Source organism: Triticum aestivum, chromosome 4A (assembly GCF_018294505.1).
Source record: "Triticum aestivum cultivar Chinese Spring chromosome 4A, IWGSC CS RefSeq v2.1, whole genome shotgun sequence".
Classification (NCBI taxonomy): Eukaryota; Viridiplantae; Streptophyta; class Magnoliopsida; order Poales; family Poaceae; genus Triticum; species Triticum aestivum.
Window position 1 is genome coordinate 186,397,726 of NC_057803.1, and position 25,891 is coordinate 186,423,616.

The window sequence follows — 25,891 nt, forward strand, 5'->3', positions numbered from 1 at the left end:
GAGGAGGGAGAAGGGTAGGGCTGCGCCAAGAAGGAGATGTTCTCGTGTATATGGCAGCCCAAAACCCCCACTATATATAGGGGAAAGGGAGGGGCTGCGCCCCCACCTAGGTTTCCACCCCTAGGGGTGGTGGCCAGCCCTAGATCCCATCTAGGGGGCGGCCAAGGGGGGAAGAGAGGGGGGGGGGCGCACCACTAGGTGGGCCTTAGGCCCATCTGAGCCTAGGGTTTCCCCTTTTTTCCCTTCTCTCTTTGCCTTGGGCCCTGGTGGGGGGGGGTGCACCAGCCCACCTGGGGCTGGTCCCCTCTCACACTTGGCCCACGCAGCCCTCTGGGGCAGGTAGCCCCACCTGGTGGACCCCCGGGACCCTCCCGGTGGTCCCGGTACGTTACCGATAGCATCCGAAACTTTTCCGGTGACCAAAACAGGACTTCCCATATATAAATCTTTACCTCCGGACCATTCCGGAATTCCTCGTGATGTCCGGGATCTCATCCGGGACTCCGAACAACATTCGGTAACCGCGTACATACTTTCCCTATAACCCTAGCGTCATCGAACCTTAAGTGTGGAGACCCTACGGGTTCGGGAGTCATGCAGACATGGCCGAGACAACTCCCCGGTCAATAACCAACAGCAGGATCTGGATACCCATGTTGGCTCCCACATGCTCCACGATGATCTCATCGGATGAACCACGATGTCAAGGACTTAATCAATCCCGTATACAATTCCCTTTGTCTAGCGGTACGATACTTGCCCGAGATTCGATCGTCGGTATCCCGATACCTTGTTCAATCTCGTTACCGGCAAGTCTCTTTACTCGTTCCGTAACACATCATCCCGTGATCAACTCCTTGATCACATTGTGCACATTATGATGATGTCCTACCGAGTGGGCCCAGAGATACCTCTCCGTTTACACGGAGTGACAAATCCCAGTCTCGATTCGTGCCAACCCAACAGATACTTTCGGAGATACCTGTAGTGTACCTTTATAGCCACCCAGTTACGTTGTGACGTTTGGCACACCCAAGGCACTCCTACGGTATCCGGGAGTTGCACAATCTCATGGTCTAAGGAAATGATACTTGACATTAGAAAAGCTTTAGCATACGAACTACACGATCTTTGTGCTAGGCTTAGGATTGGGTCTTGTCCATCACATCATTCTCCTAATGATGTGATCCCGTTATCAACGACATCCAATGTCCATGGTCAGGAAACCGTAACCATCTATTGATCAACGAGCTAGTCAACTAGAGGCTTACTAGGGACATGGTGTTGTCTATGTATCAACACATGTATCTGAGTTTTCTATCAATACAATTCTAGCATGGATAATAAACGATTATCATGAACAATGAAATATATAATAATAACTAATTTATTATTGCCTCTAGGGCATATTTCCAACACCACCGGGTCTCTCCTGAACTGCCATGGTCCCCCTTCCATGACACGCTTCCAATCCCCCAAACAATGGCATTGAGCCAAGAACAAGTTGGGTCCCTTAATGTTGAAGGTCACCCCATGCGCACAAGCCCACGCGTTCCTCATGGAGTTCAACAGAGAAGCATGGCTAAACGGCCGAAGGGTATGAACCCTAAAAAGCGCCATCCAGCGTACGTCCTTGATCAGGTCCTCGAACTCCCCAGATAGATCCAAATCTTCTTCCTCCTCCCCTTGTAACTTGAGATTCTCAAACGCTCCCTCTAGATCGTGGCCATGCTCATACTAGTCCCAATCTTCCTCAACCTCATCCTTCTCATCGTCCGCAACCTTCCCACCATTCATACCCCCAACAACATCATCTCCCTTCACAGCCTCGTCTCCTGGATCGAGCCCGGTACCCGCCGCCAGATCTTCAGCCCTAGCCGCCTCTAGATCTTCAGCCCTAGCCGCCCCTACTTCCGGCATCTCCATCCCACCCCGCACCTCCTAGTCACCCAAGTTCTTCATGCAGCCTTCGGAGACCGAGTCCCGACCCTTCCTCGATGTCCTTCTCTCAAGCACCCGTCGTCGGCCAGTGAATTCCACGTCGATCTTGGTGTACTTCGGCGCCACCGCCGAAGGAAGAGTTGGACCCTAGGAAACCCTAGGGGAATAGTATGCCTCTATAGAGCCACGGTTGTAGGCTGACCTATTTTGGCCTATCGCCATTTTTCTCTTTGTTTTCTTTTCTGGTTTTTTTTCCTATCTGTACAACAATCACAGTGTTTTGCGGTTGAGAATATTATTATCATTTTCTCGCAAAACAATCTCATTGCAATTGAGATCCGTTTTCTCTCACAAATTACTAATTCTCCTTGTTGAATTATCTTGAAATTTGATACAAGATCTCATTTAATTTGAGATCTATACAATTCAAGTTTTTCACTTGAGGATCAAGTTTGCAACATCATTATTATTCATTACATTAGTAATGTATATCTGTAGAGTACCTTGTATTCCAGGATAAACTATGATGTAACATATTTCCATGTTATTCTACATGTTGAGATTCATTACATCTATTATTTGCAATTGAGATTTTTTATCTCTTGCAAAGATAAATCCAGTACCTCTGCAGTACTGTTTCTTCATTGAGTACGAGGTATTCCGGAATATTTTCTATGATGTATATGTTTCCATGTTAACCACATGTCAAAATTAATAGGTCTATTTGCAATTGAGATTTTCAATTTCTTGCAAATACGGATGCAAAATTCAAGGTGATTTCTTCAAATTGATGTTTGAGATCAGAAGGTAGTCATATGGATCTACTGCCTACGCAGATTATCGATGACTACTGATAAAGCCTCTATTCTGTCGTTTCGACATTATGATTGCTTTACAAAGTGCTCTCCCACACATTTTACTAAGTCATGACATAAGGCATTACGAGTGAGTATCTACTGATTTCATCAGATTATACTCTCTAGTGCTGCGAGATCTACTCCATTTTGAAGATTATCTTCAAGGTGTCATATTTAGCAATTTGAGATTCACACTAATGGTTTTAAGATAACTTCTTGAAATACCCATTGATTTTGCTAAGTTCATTACAACATCAACCATGATGATCTTTAATTTACTGGTTATAAATTAATTATCTCTGGTTTACCCATAGAGGTAACATATGGCTATAGAGTTTGAGGCATTCGCCCTCAATGGCCACCACTGCCCTATCTGGGCCATGGACATCATGACCGCTCTTGTGTCTCATGGGATAATGTGTGCAATCCTGGATTTACCTCTATTTCGGATCACACCACTAACAGAAAAATGGTGTCTTATATATCATATGGCATTAGATTCAGATCTCAACATCTGGTTATTCTGTATCAGCAATTCCTGGGATACAATGAACCTCAAGGGCAAAGGTTTGAATCTTACTTCAACCTTCAATCCGACGTCACCAACTGTGACGGGACCCTATGGGCACGGAGAATGTGATGGTTGAATATGCCTCAACCGACATGTTTGGAGACTATGAATAGTCTTTCAATCTCCTGAGTGGTCAATATAATTAATGTCCATTTACGATGTTGTAACAACAACATAAGTATTATTGTCATCATATACTGTGTATCACAATATATTGTATCAACACTTTGGTACAAATACATTTGTATGTATTATATATATCTGACAGTGATTTTCTTGAGAATCTTCATGTCTATATATAGATTTCTACGGGGGCTGATCTGATGAAAGATTATATGTGCCTTGTGGACATATGCACCACGAACTCTATACGCAGGGAAGTGAAATGTTTCCACTCTCGCTGAGATAAAAAGGAGATATTTTAAAATCACTAGACGTGATGAGGTATTTGTTGGCTCAACTTGAGTCATATTTACTATCCCTGTGGGTACTCGAGTAACATGGGGATGCTTTATTGCTTCCCAGGTTTAACTCGTACCCTACTAAACTATGGAGGTATCCGTCAAAATAGTTTCCATAGAGAAACTTATGATGACAACAAAGAGAAATAACTTCTCCTTACCATATGCAACGGATATGGCAAGCACATTCTTTATGTATCATCTAGATTGTACTACTCATACGAAACAACCCGTAGCACATGTTGCATACGAGATAGTTTTCCAGAGTGTCTTGTACATGACAAACTTGGCATACTCGCCTTGTTCATCGAGACATTGGGTTGAAATCGAAACTATCCGCAATTCCAATGGTTTATGATTATTATGATGCTAAATTCCAACAATATTTGGATTTTGTGTGCACTACAAGTGAACAGGGAAGCTAATTTTAAGGCTCGCACACCTTAAAGTCTACGCTCAACCACTCAGACTCCTTGAATGCATCAAGTCGAGGTAAGTGGCTTTTCCCAGCCATTGAGTAGACTACCCAGATATTCCATGGTTTTAAAACACATATCTACATGATGGTCTTAAGTGTGTTCTTTATTCACACGAAACCATTGGCTGATTATCCTGGCATCGATTTCAAGCAAATCGAATGGATAACATTGCAGAATTCTCCTTGAGGGCCTTCTCTATGGCTTTTGGATTGAAGTTTAGCAATTTATCCTAATGTTTAGACTCAAAATGGTTTGGTAGAATCCTATCCAAAGAGTTAAGCTAATTGCATTATCTTTACTTTGGAATTGCAACTTGCCAACTTTACGTTGGAGTCATGCAGTTTTACACGCTCATGACATAACTGCACAATATTATTCCCCTCTATCTTTGATATGTGGATATCTACCAAGTATTTCCTATCTACGGTAATTCGGTTGCATACCGATATCACCACTCGGCATACATCATTGGCCCCTCAACATATAGTTGGGATCTATGTGAAGAATAACTGTATTTCCGTCAATTCAAGCCCCTCGCATGGGGAGTTATTCAAGGCCAGTATGCTAATTCAATGAGGAACATTTCCAGGCATTAGGGGGAGATTTCAAGTACCATAAAAGAATGCCAGGAAATTAGTGGAATGTTCAACACATTTCTGCCTTAAATCCACATACTCAAAGATCTAAACCATGCGTTGAGAAGATTTGCAACACATTGCAAATAACCTGCTAGATTCATTTACTGACTATAAAGGTGTCACACAATCCTACAATCCTGAAAAATATGTCCGAAAGAGTGGAGGTACCAACTAAAACCACTCAACTCCCCGTTCAAAGCAACAGGGGGAGAAGTACGGTAATAGTACATCAGGATTCAGCTTCTCGCAAGCAAGGATATCAAGGCCTGTGAATCAGTAAATGCAAGTCAACTTCACGTTGACAGGCACCTAATGGGTAGTATACACCCAGTGGATGGGAAACCTCCACCAACCTAGGTCATAATGCACAAAATGACCGGGACATTGGAATACCTGACTCAATCGCATTGGGAAATCGCGAGCAGTCACTATGGGTAACGATATTTCCATCAACTATATATTGATATATAGATTCTGGAGAATCATATAACCGGAAGTCTACAATTGTCGACATGCATTTCTCAATTAGATTGCAAAAACCTTTCAAATGATTCAGATCCAAAGACCATGGCCATGGCAAAGTGTGAACAACACTCGGACTGAACTCAAGCAAAGGGTATAATCTAGGTAGAAATGATCTTGCTCAATAATGGGAAGGTATTCATAAGCAATACCTACACCAGTTTTCTTCTGGAAACAGAATTGAGAACAACGAGGTGGTGAAACAAAGAGCAAGTATTGTAGCACAAGGGTTCACGCAGATACCCAACTATTCTTCAGAGGTGGAATCTCTTTCCGATAACTTTATCATTGGCAGTACAAAATCATATATCTCTGCAGTTGATAGATGTAGTTATCACATATCCATGTGGATAACTAGATCCAGACATATATGGTTGATTTCCGATGGAATCACAATTCTGAATCGAAATACAAAATGCAACATACATTGTGTAAAATCAGTAAGTCACCACAAGACTTATTGTTGTCGGTACATATGGTACAACCGACGTAGTGATATCCTTATACACAAGGATTACTCCTACAATGATGATTATCCATGTTTGTGTGTTTGCAATGAAAACACATGTAATCATCTAGATGGCAGAGTTTAAAATGAAGGATTTGGGTGAACCAAAATACCGCTTGTTACTACAACTTAAGCACCTTCATTCATATATTATGGTATACTATGTTGTCTATATCCAAAATATATTGGAGAACATTGTGGACAAATCTTATCCATCCATAACTCTCATGGTAGTTCATTCTCTAGACATAGAGAAAGACCTATTTAGACCAAGAGATGATGGAAATGAGATATTGGGACTCAACGTTCCATAATGCCATTGGATCCACCAAACACAATTGGTTGGTACTCAAGAATATCTTTCGATATCTCCAAGGCATCAAACATCTTGTCCTGGTTTTTCAGTTTCCCAGAAACGTGAACACCAATATCATTGGATAGATCGATCAGATCCCCACTATGTCAGATCCTAGACAAGCTTAGTGTTCCTACTAGGTGTAGTAACCCCCTCATGAAGAGTCTTCGAAACAGACCTCATGACTACATCCACCAACCATTATCTCAACGATAATGTTTCTTGTGTTGCCCAGATGCAAACAGGTTACATAATAAGCAATATCACTATATTGCATATCTTGCAAGTCAAATCATGCGATTGATTTGTTCATTGGGTATCTACCAACTTCTATGTTCCAGAAATGTGTTCATAGAATTGGTAGGTGACGGCTTCGAATTTTGCAAGAATCAGGGGGAGTATCTTTCTGAATTGTTCCTGTTCAATGCATCATATTATACTCTTTTTCCCTTCATGAGTTTACTTTACAGGTTCCCGTGAAGGTTTTTAATGAGGTAATATCAACATGAGATCATATGTCATACTTTCAGTTTTCCCCACCGGGGTTTTTAGGAAAGTATATACGACATATTTATTGTCCTATAAAACTCTATGGGTTTTCTTGTATTGAGTTAAAAGAGACAATAACCATTATATGTTGCATCATATTCTTCTTATTTTTCCCACTGGGTTTGAAGGACTTTTAGCAACATATCAAACATCTATCTCCTCACATTTTTCCCACAGGGTTTTTCGAGGAGACTTACTTAAGTTGATGATGATGAAAATTCTCAAAGACAAACCAACTCGGAGGAGCTTTTATGAAGATGATAAAACTACATAGACAAGCGTAGATTAGGGGGAGTGTTAAGACTTAATTAAAACAATGTGACGCCAGGATAATTAGACTACAGTAATCCCAAGCTAATGATGCCACGTCACCTCCATTACTGTGATTAAACTCACGTTGATTCGAACCCGATTCAAATTCAAATTTAAAACATAGGCAAACAACAAAAGTTTCCAAACTTTAAAACTAAAATGTTCGGAGTGAACTAAATAATGCAGCGGTAATTATGGTGGAGAAACCAAACTTTGATAAAGTGTTTAAAGGCTCTAAGATAATTAAAACAGTAGTTAAAACAGTTAAATACATGCCTATTAAATTTTATAAAATATTAAACTATTTTATTTTCGGTTGAGAATTAAGGTGGCAGTAGTATATTTATAAATACAAATTTAGGTGCTAGTGTTTTTATAAAACTGTAATAAAAGGGAACTTAAAATAAAACAGAAAAGAAAATACAAAAGAGAAAAACTAAACAGACAAAAAAAGGGAAAAGAACCCCCCCGGCTCCGGCCCAGCAGGCCATCAACCCCACTGGGCCACCCACCAGGCCCAGCCGGCCACACCTTATCCCCTCACCCCCCCTCAAACCCTAACCCGTAACCCCCTCCCCCACTCGCCCCCCACTACGCTCTCTTCCCCCTCTCTCCCGATTGGATCGGGAGGTGGGGCAAACCACCGACGCCGCCGCCCTAAGCCCGACGCCACGCCCCCCCAGATCACGTCCTCGCCGGACCGATCCGCCGCCGCCTGGACCTCGCCTCCTCATCCCCCTGCTCGTCGGAGCGTCGTCCCCGTCCGCCACCCCGAACCCCGCCGCTCGACGCCGTCATCGGAAGCCACCACGCCGGACCACACCACGCCGCCTCGCCGACCTTCCTCCTTGCCGGCGCCGTCGTCCCAGACTCTTCCTCAACACTCGCTGCCACGTACCCTACAACTACGGTGAGGCCCTCGGCCTCCCCTTCCCCTCGCTCGCACACCGTCCCGCACCGGCGCGCGACCACCGCGACTCCCGTCCGCTGCCATCGACCGTTGCACTCGCCGCATCGTGGATGCGCCCGACCCCACCCTGGAGCCGCCCGCGCCCACCTGCCTCCGCGCGCATCCACTGTCGAGCTCCCGCACGCCCTGGACCGCGCTTGGCCGCGCCCGACCGTGGCCGACAGCGCGCGCTCGCGCCCACGCCCCCTCTGACCAAGCCCGGTCATGGAGGGTCTCCGCTCCCCCTTGCTGCTGCCCGCCCGACCACCACCGCCTCCATCCCGCGGCTCCTGGCCGCGCCCGCCAGGGCCGTCGCCGTCCGGGGCCTCCCCTGCTCCCCGCCTCCTGCCGCTGTCGAGCGATGCCGCCGACGCAGCTGGGCCTCGCGCCCTCGTTGCGGTGGCCTCGGGCACGGGCACCCATTGCCCGAAACCGCCACGCCCGCACCTGGCGCCCAGCGCCCACTAGCGCCCGAAAACCCACTAAGGCCCCTGGGGCCTATGACAGATGGGCCCCACGCCCAAAACATTTTTTTATTAAAAAAAGAGAATTAAAAAAATATAATAAGTAAATAATTAATAATAAAATTAATTAATTAATTAATTAATTAACTTAACTAATCCTGTTTAGTTTAACTAATTAAGATTAATTAACCTAATAAATAGTTACCCTAATTAACTACTGTTAATTAGCTAAACAATCCCTAACAGGTGGGCCCCACCTGTCAGGTTGACCCAGTCAACCTCTATTGACTGCTGACATCATGCTGACATCATGCTGACATCAGCAATCACTGTTCTGGATAATGTTGCATTAAAATAATTAAATAAATCCTGAAAATGATTTAAATCTTTTAAAATTAATAGAGAATAAACCGTAGCTCAGATGAAAATACTTTCTACATGAAAGTTGCTCAGAACGACGAGACGATTCCGGATACGCAGCCCGTTCGTCCACCACACACCCCTAACATATCAAACACGCAACTTTCCCCCTCCGGTTCATTTGTCCGAAAACACGAAACACCGGGAATACTTTCCCGGATGCTCTCCCCCTTCGTCGGTATCACCTACTACCGCGTTAGAACACGTCTAGCTCTGCTTGTTGTCCTGTTATGCACTTGCTTGCTATGTATTTACTGTTTCTCCCCCCCTCTTCTCTCCGGTAGACCACGTGACGATGCTGATGCCCCTGTGGTCGACTACATCATCGACGACCCCTCTCTCTTGCTAGAGCAACCAGGCAAGCCCCCCCCCCCTTGATCACCAGATATCGCCTATTCTACTCTATACTGCTTGCATTAGAGTAGTGTAGCATGTTACTGCTTTCCGTTAATCCTATTCTGATGCATAGCCTGTCATTGTTGCTACAGTCATTGATACCTTACCCGCAATCCTACATGCTTAGCATAGGATGCTAGTATTTTTCATCTATGGCCCTACATTCTTGTCCGTCTGCTGTGCTATACTATCGGGCCGTGATCACTCGGGAGGTGATCACGGGTATATACTATATACTTTCTACATGATACATGTGGAGACTAAAGTCGGGTCGGCTGGTGGAGCACCCGCGAGTGGATCTTTGTGGCGGAGCGACAGGGCAGGTTGAGACCGCCTAGGAGAGAGGTGGGCCTGGCCCTGTTCGACGTTCGCGGATACTTAACACGCTTAACGAGATCTTGGTATTTGATCTGAGTTGGCTACAAGCCTATGAGCACTAACCAACTACGTGGGAGTAGTTATGGGTATCCCGGCGTCGTGGTATCAGCCGAAGCACTTCGTGACGCCAGCGACTGAGTGGCGCGCGCCGGATTGGAACGTAAGCCTGCTCTTGTATTAAGGAGGCTAGTTCTGCTTTCGGCCGCGTACGCAACGTGCAGGTGTGCTATGGGCGATGGGCCCAGACCCCTGTGCGCTTAGGTTTAGACCGGCGTGCTGGCCTCTCTGTTGTGCCTAGGTGGGGCTGTGACGTGTTGATCTTCCGCGGCCGGGCATGACCCAGGAAAGTGTGTCCGGCCAAATGGGATCAAGCGTGTTGGGTAAGTTGGTGCACCCCTGCAGGGAAGTTAATCTATTCGAATAGCCGTGATCTTCGGTAACAGGACGACTTGGAGTTGTACCTCGACCTTATGACAACTAGAACCGGATACTTAATGAAACACACCCTTCCAAGTGCCAGATACAACCCGGTGATCGCTCTCTAACAGGGCGACGAGGAGAGGATCGCCGGGTAGGATTATGCTATGCGATGCTACTGGAGATGTACTGGAGATGCTACTTGGAGATGCTACTTGGAGATGCTACTTGGAGATGCTACTTGGAGGACTTCAATCTACTCTCTTCTACATGCTGCAAGACGGAGGCTGCCAGAAGCGTAGTCTTCGACAGGATTAGCTATCCCCCTTTTATTCTGGCATTCTGCAGTTCAGTCCACCGATATGGCCCTTTACACATATACCCATGCATATGTAGTGTAGCTCCTTGCTTGCGAGTACTTTGGATGAGTACTCACGGTTGCTTTTCTCCCTCTTTTCCCCTTTCCCTTCTACCTGGTTGTCGCAACCAGATGCTGGAGCCCTGGAGCCAGACGCCACCGTCGACGATGATTCCTACTACACTGGAGGTGCCTACTACTACGTGCAGGCCGCTGACGACGACCAGGAGTAGTTAGGAGGATCCCAGGCAGGAGGCCTGCGCCTCTTTCGATCTGTATCCCAGTTTGTGCTAGCCTTCTTAAGGCAAACTTGTTTAACTTATGTCTGTACTCAGATATTGTTGCTTCCGCTGACTCGTCTATGATCGAGCACTTGTATTCGAGCCCTCGAGGCCCCTGGCTTGTATTATGATGCTTGTATGACTTATTTATGTTTTAGAGTTGTGTTGTGATATCTTCCCGTGAGTCCCTGATCTTGATCGTACACATTTGCGTGCATGATTAGTGTACGATTGAATCGGGGGCGTCACAAGTTGGTATCAGAGCCGACTGCCTGTAGGAATCCCCCTTCCACACTCCTTGGCCGAAGTCGAGTCTAGACATTGCAAAAACTTTTACTAACTTGGCTGTGTGCCTTACGGGCCCACGTCGCCATCGGGTGGTATTAGGATCTTTTATTCCTCGTCTATACTCTGGGACTCTGATCTCTCTACTATTCGGGTTAAATGAATTTGCTAACTCTAAGATTAGGATCTCGTGATCGCATCCACCCGAAGAGCCCCTTATTGCAGAGGATCGCCTGCTACATCAGAAGATTCCGAAGATACTCTCTGATGTTCTCTCGAGACTTGTGCCCATCACTTTGGCTATTCCTGACCACCGATAAATCCGTATGGATAACTACTTACACTTGCCATTCTTACGATCATCCCCCATTGATCTTGTTATTACAAGATACCCCGAAGTTTTCTCTATTGTTCCGAGAATACTTTGTGCCTACTGCCTAGCAGTTCTTTGCCACATGAATACCCCTTCGAATAAATCCTCGCACTTGTCGAGTATCCGCTCATCCCCAGTTGTTCATGTGTTTCACAAAAGTCTTCGAAATAATATTCGATCTTCCGAAAATCCTTTGGGGCCTTTGGCTCTTGAAATTCTTGCTTGCTTGCATTATGGATAATCCCATAAGTCTCGTAGTCATATTGACATTCCTTGTCATTACCATTTTGAGTCTGTTGACTCAATATGTTTGCGAATACACGCAATCATCATTGATCCTTATAAATTACTTTTCCGGCTGAGCTGCCATTCTTTTTACTGGAATTGGTTCTCGACCAATCCAATTGTCTTTGATTGTACCCTACGGCTATTCAACTTATCCACCCCTAATCAGAGCATTGCTTCTGATCCCTTGATTTGGAAATCATAATTCCTTTGCATTTGACAATTGAGTTAGTCAGTTGTTTCTATAATCTGCTTCCTCTAGTTGAGTACCGATGCTCACGTCAGATCCCTTGTGGACCACCAGATCCTTTGTTGGATTTTATCTGACAACGCCCTTCATATTCAATAAACTTGTGAGCCTTTTCTCGGATACATAATGCCTTTGGTAAATTGTATCGTCTGCTTTCTCAACCATGCTCTGCCTTCGAGCTTGAGTTAATTACTTCTAAAAGATTCTGGTATAGGATTCTAAGATGCCCCGATGGGTTGAACCTATGCCTTCCTTAATATGTGTGAACTCGAAAGTTTTCACGAGTCGTACTCTTCTGGTATTTTGCCAGATAAAATTTCAACGCTATAACTTCATCGAAAGCGAGAAGTGAATGAAAGGGTATGCATTGGAGAAGTGGGAGTCGACCTTGAACTTTGTGTTCATGCCCATGGACGCGATGTATATCCTATCATGGAAGCTTCTTGTAACAATAACTATTTCCTTGATAACTAACATATGGTATCTGTGAATTGATCCCTTGCAACCGTGGTTCCGACCATGATTGTTCTTCTTTGATCTCATTTCTCGGACAAGTTAAAACAATTGTCTCCTATGGATCAATACACCAGTCCAACCTTTACTTTGATCTTGTGTCGAGTATTACCCCCCTGGTATCTCGAGATTATCATGGAACTGCATAACTCCTTATGAGTTCTTCATCAAGTGCTACCTTCCCACTGATTCCAATTTTTCACGGGCTCTGAGTTAATAAACACTCAAAGACACCGATAACGGAACCGAGTCCGCACTACGGTTCAACAACTCTTCAGTAAGCTTCTATAAGTACGAGTTTGTACCCGATCACGCCATTCCTAGCCTGTTTGGCTATATCATTGTCGTGATGATTTTAACTGTGCTACCCGGTCCTTCTTCTCGGAGCACAATTTTCGACGATGAACTAACCTTACGTCGATCCTCATCGTCATACCATTTCGCCTTGAACAACAAGCTTGGTTTCGAGTTGTGTCGTACCCTTGGTTCCAATAACCTTTCACTTCATCATTACTTTGACTTGATGTCGTCGCCGATCGATTACATCTTCATGAACTCTCGCGACAAAGGTGTCGTGATCATCAACATTCTGAGCTCATCCAGGATATCAATTGAATTCATGATGAGAAATACCATCCTTGCCCTCGATGAATTGTATTATCATCGACCACTTTATTGCCTTCCCACCAACACAAGCTTGTTCATGCTTGGTGTTATACCTTGAGTTCCTTGCTATCCAGCAATTGTTCTTCTTTACCTTGGAGTATTACCATCCTTTATGTCAAGAATGTTCTGAGAATTGTTCCACCTCTTGAGAATTCTTGACATAGAAATACTTCTCACCATCACCATTCTTTCTTGGTCCCCGTGTTAATTCCAACAAGTGAAGGGTGTTGTTTGGATTCTTTCCTTCTAGCAACCCTATTTTTTTAGTTAATGGTCGAAAGTTCATTCTTAGGCTATTGATTATTGAATCACCATTCTGACATTGGTCGTGCAACCCAACCCATATTTCGGGCGCACCTTTCAACCAATGTTAATTGTGTATGTTTACCTCGAGCATACTTCCTTATATCATTTGATCTGACAAATGTTATCTCCTTGTTCACTTAATTGTGGAAATCCATCTTTTGGGAATCTCGGTGAATTGCCGTTGAGTTCACCAGACACCTCCTTGTCCTCTCCTTGGTTTAATGATGAACTATTGCTTCAGAAACCCGCTCCCATAGTTCATTTCTCGAGGATCTTGCAATGTCATTTCGACGATTTGTGTTGCACCTTTTTCCTCTCGGACCCCCTGAGTCTGAGGTTTCATGACACCAATTGGATATGAATCTCGGTCAGATATGATGGTTGGGACAACTTTCCAAGAGTTATGATGTTGATCCTTTGATGACCCGGTAACATGATGTCATGCCTAGCACCCCCCCCCCCGGCTGGAGGACCTATCATTATAGATTCCTTTTCAGCAAGGTTATCCATTCATCCATGAGGAAATTGTAAGACTTATTCTACAAGTTATTCCTGATGGATCCTTCGTGTTTCCAAAGTCTGATCTTCACCTGATGACCATGTCAATGCTATCTCGAAGCATGTCTATGGTACTCCGATTTTCAACAAGACCATTTGAAGCCCAATGCTAAATGTTTCTTGCTCAATTACCCAAACACCGTTGTATGGGCAATGTCATGAAAATTCTCTCCCCTACCTAAAGAGTTTTCTACATTATATCCTGACATGGATATCATGCTCTGCTTGTCCTTGGGAAGGATATACCCTTGAAATATGTGTTTAAACATAATTTCCTTTCCATTGTTCTGTTTAATCTGATGATCATATTTTCCTTCCATTGTTGGTTTAACCTTTCTTGTGAACTATATGATCTGAGCAGTAATATTCTCCTGCTTATGTAAACACCTCGTTGTACAATTCTGTCAGTAAGACCCTGTTACTTTTGTTGATGACATTCCGGTAACCACCGATGGACGAGAACTTCGCCTACTGGTCCGCCTCGTTCAACGAGCAGGAAAATGGTTCTCTTCGTCCCTCGCCCTTGGTACCGACATTGTTGCCGACATAACTGACATGCTACTCTCTGACATGCCTTGCTATCGTGATCGTACAAGATGTCAGCCCCCCCTTTCTACTTTTAACCCACATGGTGGGCCCATAACCCACAGGTCCCAGGAACGAAACCTGACTCTCCTGTACAACCTGTTGTCAAAGTTATTCCTCGTGCTTGACTTTGTATGTAATTCACGGGCCACTTGCCTGTTGATCTATTCTGGTATCGGACACAATACTTATTCCCGTTGCTCAGAACCCCTTTCGCACTCTGCTTCAGGCAATGAACGATTGCCTATCCGCTTGAAACTTCTTATTGCACCGTCTTACTTTGCTCTCGATAGGTGTAATTTGTTCAACTCGAGAGATACTCATATGTTCATTCTTGGGATACCCCAGATGAATTTCCCTTATAACCTCCTATCATTGTAGAGCTGCCCCTTACCTATTCGTAAGTACGATGGAGTTCCCCGAAGAAAGGACGACAACTTCATCATGATGCTTTGGAATAAAGAATTGAAGACATCAACGAAAGGGATTAACTTCTTCAAGAAGATCCATTAGAATAACCAGAACCCCCCCCCCTTACTCCCCTCTTAAATCTCGGGACGAGATTTCTTGTAGTGGAGGAGAATTGTGACGCCCGGATAATTAGACTACAGTAATCCCAAGCTAATGATGCCACGTCACCTCCATTACTGTGATTAAACTCACGTTGATTCGAACCCGATTCAAATTCAAATTTAAAACATAGGCAAACAACAAAAGTTTCCAAACTTTAAAACTAAAATGTTCGGAGTGAACTAAATAATGCAGCGGTAATTATGGTGGAGAAACCAAACTTTGATAAAGTGTTTAAAGGCTCTAAGATAATTAAAACAGTAGTTAAAACAGTTAAATACATGCCTATTGAATTTTATAAAATATTAAACTATTTTATTTTCGGTTGAGAATTAAGGTGGCAGTAGTATATTTATAAATACAAATTTAGGTGCTAGTGTTTTTATAAAACTGTAATAAAAGGGAACTTAAAATAAAACAGAAAAGAAAATACAAAGAGAAAAACTAAACAGACAAAAAAAAGGGAAAAGAACCCCCCCCCCCCGGCTCCGGCCCAGCAGGCCATCAACCCCACTGGGCCACCCACCAGGCCCAGCCGGCCACACCTTATCCCCTCACCCCCCCTCAAACCCTAACCCGTAACCCCCTCCCCCACTCGCCCCCCCCACTACGCTCTCTTCCCCCTCTCTCCCGATTGGATCGGGAGGTGGGGCAAACCACCGACGCCGCCGCCCTAAGCCCGACGCCGCGCCCCCCCAGATCCCGTCCTCGCCGGACCGATCCGCCGCCGCCTGGACCTCGCCTCCTCATCCCCCTGCTCGTCGGAGCGTCGTCCCCGTCCGCCACCCCGAACCCCGCCGCTCGACGCCGTCATCGGAAGCCACCACGCCGGACCACACCACGCCGCCTCGCCGACCTTCCTCCTCGCCGGCGCCGTCGTCCCCGACTCTTCCTCAACACCCGCTGCCACGTACCCTACAACTACGGTGAGGCCCTCGGCCTCCCTTCCCCTCGCTCGCACACCGTCCCGCACCGGCGCGCGACCACCGCGACTCCCGTCCGCTGCCATCGACCGTTGCACTCGCCGCATCGTGGATGCGCCCGACCCCACCCTGGAGCCGCCCGCGGCCACCTGCCTCCGCGCGCGTCCACCGTCGAGCTCCCGCACGCCCTGGACCGCGCTTGGCCGCGCCCGACCGTGGCCGACAGCGCGCGCTCGCGCCCACGCCCCCTCTGACCAAGCCCGGCCATGGAGGGTCTCCGCTCCCCCTTGCTGCTGCCCGCCCGGCCACCACCGCCTCCATCCCGCGGCTCCTGGCCGCGCCCGCCAGGGCCGTCGCCGTCCGGGGCCTCCCCTGCTCCCCGCCTCCTGTCGCTGTCGAGCGATGCCGCCGACGCAGCTGGGCCTCGCGCCCTCGCTGCGGTGGCCTCGGGCACGGGCACCCATTGCCCGAAACTGCCACGCCCGCACCTGGCGCCCAGCGCCCACTAGCGCCCGAAAACCCACTAAGGCCCCTGGGGCCTATGACAGATGGGCCCCACGCCCAAAACATTTTTTTATTAAAAAAAGAGAATTAAAAAAATATAATAAATAAATAATTAATAATAAAATTAATTAATTAACCTAACTAATCATGTTTAGTTTAAATAATTAAGATTAATTAACCTAATAAATAGTTACCCTAATTAACTACTGTTAATTAGCTAAACAATCCCTAACAGGTGGGCCCCACCTGTCAGGTTGACCCAGTCAACCTCTATTGACTGCTGACATCAGCAATCACTGTTCTGGATAATGTTGCATTAAAATAATTAAATAAATCCTGAAAATGATTTAAATCTTTTAAAATTAATAGAGAATAAACCGTAGCTGAGATGAAAATACTTTCTACATGAAAGTTGCTCAGAACGACGAGACGATTCCGGATACGCAGCCCGTTCGTCCACCATGCACTCCTAACATATCAAACATGCAACTTTCCCCCTCCGGTTCATCTGTCCGAAAACACGAAACACCGGGAATACTTTCCCGGATGCTTTCCCCCTTCGTCGGTATCACCTACTACCGCGTTAGAACACGTCTAGCTCTGCTTGTTGTCCTGTTATGCACTTGCTTGCTATGTATTTACTGTTTCTCCCTCCTCTTCTCTCCGGTAGACCCCGTGACGATGCTGATGCCCCTGTGGTCGACTACATCATCGACGACCCCTCTCTCTTGCTAGAGCAACCAGGCAAGCCCCCCCCTTGATCACCAGATATCGCCTATTCTACTCTATACTGCTTGCATTAGAGTAGTGTAGCATGTTACTGCTTTCCATTAATCCTATTCTGATGCATAGCCTGTCATTGTTGCTACAGTCATTGATACCTTACCCGCAATCCTACATGCTTAGCATAGGATGCTAGTATTTTTCATCTATGGCCCTACATTCTTGTCCGTCTGCTGTGCTATACTATCGGGCCGTGATCACTCGGGAGGTGATCACGGGTATATACTATATACTTTCTACATGATACATGTGGAGACTAAAGTCGGGTCGGCTGGTGGAGCACCCGCGAGTGGATCTTTGTGGCGGAGCGACAGGGCAGGTTGAGACCGCCTAGGAGAGAGGTGGGCCTGGCCCTGTTCGACGTTCGCGGATACTTAACACGCTTAACGAGATCTTGGTATTTGATCTGAGTTGGCTACGATCCTATACGTACTAACCAACTACGTGGGAGTAGTTATGGGTATCCCGGCGTCGTGGTATCAGCCGAAGCACTTCGTGACGCCAGCGACTGAGTGGCGCGCGCCGGATTGGAACGTAAGCCTGCTCTTGTATTAAGGGGGCTAGTTCTGCTTTCGGCCGCGTACGCAACGTGCAGGTGTGCTATGGGCGATGGGCCCAGACCCCTGTGCGCTTAGGTTTAGACCGGCGTGCTGGCCTCTCTATTGTGCCTAGGTGGGGTTGCGACGTGTTGATCTTCCACGGCCGGGCATGACCCAGGAAAGTGTGTCCGGCCAAATGGGATCAAGCGTGTTGGGTAAGTTGGTGCACCCCTGCAGGGAAGTTAATCTATTCGAATAGCCGTGATCTTTGGTAACAGGACGACTTGGAGTTGTACCTTGACCTTATGACAACTAGAACCGGATACTTAATAAAACACACCCTTCCAAGTGCTAGATACAACCCGGTGATCGCTCTCTAACAGGGCGACGAGGAGAGGATCGCCGGGTAGGATTATGCTATGCGATGCTACTGGATTACTTGGAGATGCTACTTGGAGATGCTACTTGGAGATGCTACTTGGAGGACTTCAATCTACTCTCTTCTACATGCTGCAAGACGGAGGCTGCCAGAAGCGTAGTCTTCGACAGGATTAGCTATCCCCCTTTTATTCTGGCATTCTGCAGTTCAGTCCACCGATATGGCCCTTTACACATATACCCATGCATATGTAGTGTAGCTCCTTGCTTGCGAGTACTTTGGATGAGTACTCACGGTTGCTTTTCTCCCTCTTTTCCCCTTTCCCTTCTACCTGGTTGTCGCAACCAGATGCTGGAGCCCTGGAGCCAGACGCCACCGTCGACGATGATTCCTACTACACTGGAGGTGCCTACTACTACGTGCAGGCCGCTGACGACGACCAGGAGTAGTTAGGAGGATCCCAGGCAGGAGGCCTGCGCCTCTTTCGATCTGTATCCCAGTTTGTGCTAGCCTTCTTAAGGCAAACTTGTTTAACTTATGTCTGTACTCAGATATTGTTGCTTCCGCTGACTCGTCTATGATCGAGCACTTGTATTCGAGCCCTCGAGGCCCCTGGCTTGTATTATGATGCTTGTATGACTTATTTTATTTTAGAGTTGTGTTGTGATATCTTCCCGTGAGTCCCTGATCTTGATCGTACACGTTTGCGTGCATGATTAGTGTACGATTGAATCGGGGGCGTCACAAGTTGGTATCAGAGCCGACTGCCTGTAGGAATCCCCCTTCCACACTCCTTGGCCGAAGTCGAGTCTAGACATTGCAAAAACTTTTACTAACTTGGTTGTGTGCCTTACGGGCCCACGTCGCCATCGGGTGGTATTAGGATCTTTTATTCCTCGTCTATAATTTGGGACTCTGATCTCTCTACTATTCGGGTTAAATGAATTTGCTAACTCTAAGATTAGGATCTCGTGATCGCATCCACCCGAAGAGCCCCTTATTGCAGAGGATCGCCTGCTACATCAGAAGATTCCGAAGATACTCTCTGATGTTCTCTCAAGACTTGTGCCCATCACTTTGGCTATTCCTGACCACCGATAAATCCGTATGGATAACTACTTACACTTGCCATTCTTACGATCATCCCCCATTGATCTTGTTATTACAAGATACCCCGAAGTTTTCTCTATTGTTCCGAGAATACTTTGTGCCTACTGCCTAGCAGTTCTTTGCCACATGAATACCCCTTCGAATAAATCCTCGCACTTGTCGAGTATCCGCTCATCCCCAGTTGTTCATGTGTTTCACAAAAGTCTTCGAAATAATATTCGATCTTCCGAAAATCCTTTGGGGCCTTTGGCTCTTGAAATTCTTGCTTGCTTGCATTATGGATAATCCCATAAGTCTCGTAGTCATATTGACATTCCTTGTCATTACCATTTTGAGTCTGTTGACTCAATATGTTTGCGAATACACGCAATCATCATTGATCCTTATAAATTACTTTTCCGGCTGAGCTGCCATTCTTTTTACTGGAATTGGTTCTCGACCAATCCAATTGTCTTTGATTGTACCCTACGGCTATTCAACTTATCCACCCCTAATCCCGTGAGTCCCTGATCTTGATCGTACACGTTTGCGTGCATGATTAGTGTACGATTGAATCAGGGGCGTCACAAACAAGTTAATTAAGGATTAAATCTCCACTTATCCTGACCGTCATATAAATAGACGCGACTTTTGTAAGCGTCGTGTCCCTCCGAATGCGTCTCTTCGGAGACTATAAATATGTAACTTGTCATCATCAATAGACAGTTTTCGATACTATCGATTGTCTCTCGTTTTCTTTCAACACATATGACTTATTGCCTCTGTGTCCCATGAAAAAAACCCCATGAACAAACTCCGCAGTGAAATGATCAGTGTGTTGTGTTGAAAAAAATTTCAGAGAAAAAGACATGTTCACTTCATCCGATCAAAGATACAATTTTGACTAAACCGAAACTAATTGGAACCAAATCAATTGAAAACGTATAGCAGACAAGAGATACATTGTAAAGTAACATAATTGAGATTCTTAGACTGAAAATTCCCAAGCCTATGGCCGGAATGGAACTCACCGTACTCGGGAACGTACCCCTGTTCGTGCCGCCGCATGGGCGCCATCGTTGCCTCTCACACAGCGGCGACGTGATGTGGTCGCCCCCAACACACGATCCCTCAATGTACGTCTCTAATAGGTCCTCCGATGACGGCGATCACCGGCCACCGTAGCCGCCCTAATCGCCCGTGCGTGGGTCGAAAGAAAGAAAAGGGTACGCCCGAAGTGCTGAACTGCAACGAGGAAGGATGCGGGGCTTGATCTGCAATGAAGAAACACTCAGGGTCCGTATCGCAAAATTGTCCGCTGAACGTGCGGAGCGACGGGCCTCGCTGCTGAGTGCTGACGTGTCCCGCGGTGTACCGGCTGCGCGTCGCCAGGACCGTACGTGGTCCGTATTATCGAGTACAGGGACTGTAATGAGGCATTATGGGAGTACGAGGACTGTTATAGACATGGCCTGCAAGTTCAAGGATCGGAGATGCATTTTACTCCCTTCTTTTGTATTTTCTCTATGCCTTCAGATACTTTCTTTTTCAGTTCTGCTGGGGCCCCCTCACCCTCCTTGTAAATATGTAGACATGCAAGGTGTTGGGCTCTCTCCTTTAATGAAAAAGATACTGTAGGCGGTTTCCCTGCTGTTTTCTCGTCAAAGAAGATCATTGGTATGTTGTCCAGTTAGGGATGGCAATGGGTCGGGTTTGGGGCGGGTGGAGCTGGTCCAAATCCAACCCATGACCCATCTTCCTACCCTCTGCCCATCCACCAAATTATTCATGGGCATAACTTGTGCCCATGCCCAAACCCGTTCGATACCCACATACCCATGGAGTTCCATGGGCATAGAAAAGTCAGCATGAAACCTTCCTAAATATCAAATCAACTCATCATCATTCACTCACAAATGACAACATAAGCTACATGCATAAGTAGGTAACAAGTAATACGATGAGTCCTTGAGTGTGACATACCAGAGGTTGATTCTGTAGCATATAGCTCATGGCACAAGTTGCATATTTCCTGCCATTTTCCATTGATTCGCTCTTTCTACTATCACTAGCATATGACCTCACATGTCATACGGGTATCCATTGGATATCCATGGAGCACAAACTATAACCATGCCCAACCCGGCTGTTCGTGGGTATCCATATCCATGGACCCATGGGCAGAAATGTGCTCCATACCCTTGCCTAACCGGGCCAGGTATCCAAATCCATGGATAAAATTGTCATCCCTATGTCCAATGTGATGTCAGGTAAACCCTGAAACTTGTCTCAAAACCAAAAAATAAACCATGAACTGGAGCTTTAGTTAGCCCGTTTCGTTGTTTCCCTCGCATGGAATAAAGATCTTGAGCCACAAGTTGTGTCTGTGTGCATGTCCAAGCATATGGGAGTGCAGTACTAGCTCTAGCGCCACATTGCTGGGGTCGTGGGATGGCACAATCACCAAATAGAGAGCGTGGCAAGAGATTCAGGAGCTGATCGAGCGGCCAGCTGAGGGCATGTCCAATGCCAAGACTCTTATGCTGCTGCTAATGCATGGGTGCTTAGATGAGGTGCTGAGCACATTAAATAGCTTAGCAACTATACTTTCCAATGCATAGGTGCTTAGCTTATGGTTGCTAAGCTTGCTTCATTTAATGATTTAGCAACTAAAGTTCTTCATGTATTGATGGGCTCATTTCTTTTAAATGTTTTGCCTAGGTTCATGCGCTTAGCTGGTTCTTTCTGGGGTCACCACACTCATCTCTCTCCTCTTAAATAACTTGTCACATCCAAATTTTTGCCTACGTGAAAGGCTTAGCACCTGTACAAAGTGAAGCATTGGGAGGGGCCTTAACTGGGCGCTTAACTACTGCCACCAAACTAAGCGCCTATACAGGAGGCTAGCTTGCAACGCGTAAGTGCCCAACCAGGCGCTTATTCCATGACACAAATCGCCTAAGCGTCCGGCTCCAGGTGTGGCATCGGGCGCCCAGGAATTTGGTTGGTGCCGTGAAAATAGCTGGGATTTTAATCCCTAGCGCCTATGTAAGCGTTCCCATTGTGATGCCCTGACACGTACGACATCCTAACATTGAGTAGAGCCTGTTCGACAACACTCCAGCTCCAAAACACGGCCGGAGCGTGCGGAGCGGTGTGGAACACATCAGCTCTGCGGATCTGATATTCGAGAGCGGAGCGGCGTGCAATACAATTTTGCGGAGCGGCCTGACCCTCGCTCCTCGTTTCAGTAAAATCGAGATCTGTTCAAAATTACAGTGCCATTAATAGGGCCTCGCGGCGAAAATGAGATGCCCGATTGGGTTTTGTAGGTCGCGCAGTCCCTTCCGCGTGGGCGTGGCGCTTGCGTAGTTGCGTTGCACGAGAGCCTCTCATCCTCTCGCCTTCAAACCCCATCCATCTCCTCGATCTTACCCCCCGCGGCCCCGCTCCCGCGCCCACGGCCATGGCGTCTCTCTACCACTCCTCCCTCCCGCTCTCCCCGCCGTCCTCCAGCTGCCATGGTGTCCTCTCCTTGGCCCCTCGAACCGCGGCGCCCTTCGTCTGCCTCTGCAGAGCGCCACCGCAAGACGACCACGACGCGGAGCTCCTCGGCGCGCTCCAGTCCGACGGCAATGGCAGCCTCCTCAGAGAACATCCCGCGTCAGCCAAAGTTCTAGAGTCGGGCTCTGCAGAATTGGGTGACGGCAGCGGCGGCGGGAGGAGGAGCTCTCAGGCTCAGCTCCGGGCGCGTGACTGCGCGAGGCGGATCATGAGCCTCCCCATGGAGGAGCGGGTGAAGGTGCTCGACCTCCTGCAGCGCGACGACGCGGCGCTCACCATCTCCGACTACAACGACATCATCTCCGCGCTCGCGAGGGGCGAGGACTACGACTCCGCGGTCGCGCTCTTCAGGGCGCTCGAGCCCAACGGCGTCGTTGCCCCGGACGCCCACTCTTTCGCCATCGCCGTGCAGTGCTTCTGCAGGAAGGGCGCGCCCGACGAGGCAAAGGAGACGCTTGACGAGATGGTGGCTCGCGGTCACCTCCCCAGCGTCGCCGCCTTCTCCGCCGTCGTGGGCTGCCTCTGCAAACGTGGACGCGTCACCAGGGCCATGGAGGTGTTCGACACCATGCGTGCCGTCGGGAGCGAGCCCACCATCCGCACGTACAACAGCCTCATCGGCGGGCTCTGCTACGTCGGCCGCCTCGAGGAGGCGCGGGACCTCCTCAACAAGCTCAAGGACTCGCCCAAGCAGACGGCGGACATCTACACCTTCACCATTGTGCTGGACGGGTTCTGCAAGGTAGGCCGGACGGAGGACGCCATGGCCATCTTCGAAGATGCCATCCGGATGGGCCTCTCGCCCACGATATTCACCTACAATGCGCTGCTCAACGGCCACTGCAAGGAGGGGAACCTGCTGAAAGCGTATGACCTGCTCATGGAGATGTGCGACAACGATGACTGCCCGCCGGACAAGATCAGCTTCAGCATTGTGCTGCCGGCGCTGCTGCGGGCAGGCGAGATCTCCGCAGCGTGGAAGACTTTCAAACGCATGGAGCACGCCGGGTTCGAGGCGGACAGCCGAGCACTGGACACGCTGGCCCGGGGCCTATGCCGGCAATGTGCGGCGGACATCTCGGTCCTGAAGGACGCCAAGGAGGTGTTCGGCAAGGTGGTGGCGGCCGGGCACGAGCCGGTGTCGTACACGTACTGCCTGATGGCGCAGGCACTGGCGCGCGGCGGCGAGGTGGACGCAGCCGTGGCCATATTGGACGACATGGTGCGCAAGGGGTATGCGCTGCGGAAGCGCGCGTACACGGACGTGGTGCGCGCGCTGTGCGACCGCAGCAGGACGCACGACGCTCTCCGGGTGCTGGCCGCGGTGATCACGAAGGACTTCGTGCCCGGCCGGAACGTGTTCGACGCGCTGCTCGAAGAGCTCAGCCGGCAGGGGAGGTGGCCCGACGCCATGGCCGTGTACGGCGCTGCGGTGAAGCGGGGCGTCGTGGTGTCGCTGAAGCGTCACGTCAAGGAGGCGCTGGCGCGGGATCAGAAGAAGGAAGAGGCGTGGGAATCGCCCGCGCAGTTGTGTGTCCCATAGTGAGAGAGGAGTGTACTGGATCTGGCTTGACCGCTCCCTCCTCATGCTTCCATCCGTGTTCCTATTTTATTTTACGGCTGTTTTTTTTTTCTAATCTAATTATCTTCTCCCCTGATTTTAAGGGATGGGGCCGGGCCTTATTTTGTTTCAATCAAATCATGCCACGTATGCGGGAGCACGGGATGGGAGCATGTTGGGGGAGCAGGCAAGTCTCCCCACAAATACCTTCTTCTTGGAGGCTTTCCATTGGATGCCGAAGACAATGATTTGATTCTGATGTGCAAATGCCTCATGGGTTCTCGTGAAAGAGATTGTGGCATCACTGCACCGGCAATTTCAATGTTGTTTCACAGAAAGGCGGTAGAACTGAGATTAGGGCATCTTCAACGCCAACCCGCAAAAATTCTTCTGCGTTTGTCCGTAAAGAAGGGGGACCAATTCACGGACACGAATGCGAGAGGTAGTCATCCAACCGTAGCCGCGTATATTTTCATATAATAATTAGAATCAACTGAATGAAATTCGTTCAAACACGGCCGAATTTCATATAAACATGACGGATTTCATTACGAATACATTTAAATGGTGCTAGCCTGTTAGGCGGGCTCTGAAGTATAGTTTATACCTAACCTAAATGATTGTCGGCATCCGGTTTCTGTGTTTGACCATCAACCCCAAGAACTGAAGCTTCACCGTCTTCAGTCCCGCCTCGTCGCTCTCCAGCCCCATCTCCGTAACCTCCGCCTCAGGAGTCCTGGGAACTGAAGCTATCCATCTCCACGTTGTCGCCAAGCGAGTAATCAGCCGAAGATGCTCAACCCATTAAGCTTGGCGTCGACGGGAGGGGAGGAGCGGTGGCCTTCCTGGGACACGAGTGATGGCGACCTACCATGCACTACTCTTTCTCGCTGCCAGCAGCGCCCGAGGACGTGCCGGCTCTTCGTGGTCGTGGCGCCCGGGCGCAGCCTCGGTGATTTCCTCCTTGTCGGCCTCGCCGAACAATGCCTCGCCCGCCTCGTCTTCACACTCCTTGCCAGCGGCCGCCACCTCCGGAACCCATTGTCGGTACCGCCAGCGGGCTAGACGGATCTTGCGGGCGGAGCGGTGGTACTCGAGCAGCGCCTCCTGCTCCGTCAGGTCCGCGTCCGGCGCGACTGTCCTGCCGGCGGTGACCTGCTCCTTCACCTGCAGATGCTCCTGGAGGAGGTTGTGGTTGTAGTTGGCGTCAGCCTGCGTCTGTCGGAACTGCACCTCCCGCACCGTGTCCATATAATGGGCACGGGACTCACCGATGGTCATGATGCAATGCACCGGCAAGGG

At 47.9% G+C, this 25,891-nt stretch overlaps 1 protein-coding gene across 1 annotated transcript; it reads left to right on the forward strand.

Moving 5' to 3' along the window:
• The first annotated feature begins 22,800 nt into the window (after positions 1–22,800).
• Positions 22,801–24,850, forward strand: LOC123085797 (pentatricopeptide repeat-containing protein At1g64580). Its single transcript, XM_044507507.1, has one exon. It carries the CDS (start codon positions 22,931–22,933, stop codon positions 24,569–24,571), a length of 1,641 nt encoding a protein of 546 aa, XP_044363442.1. The 5' UTR covers positions 22,801–22,930; the 3' UTR covers positions 24,572–24,850.
• The last annotated feature ends 1,041 nt before the right edge of the window (positions 24,851–25,891 follow it).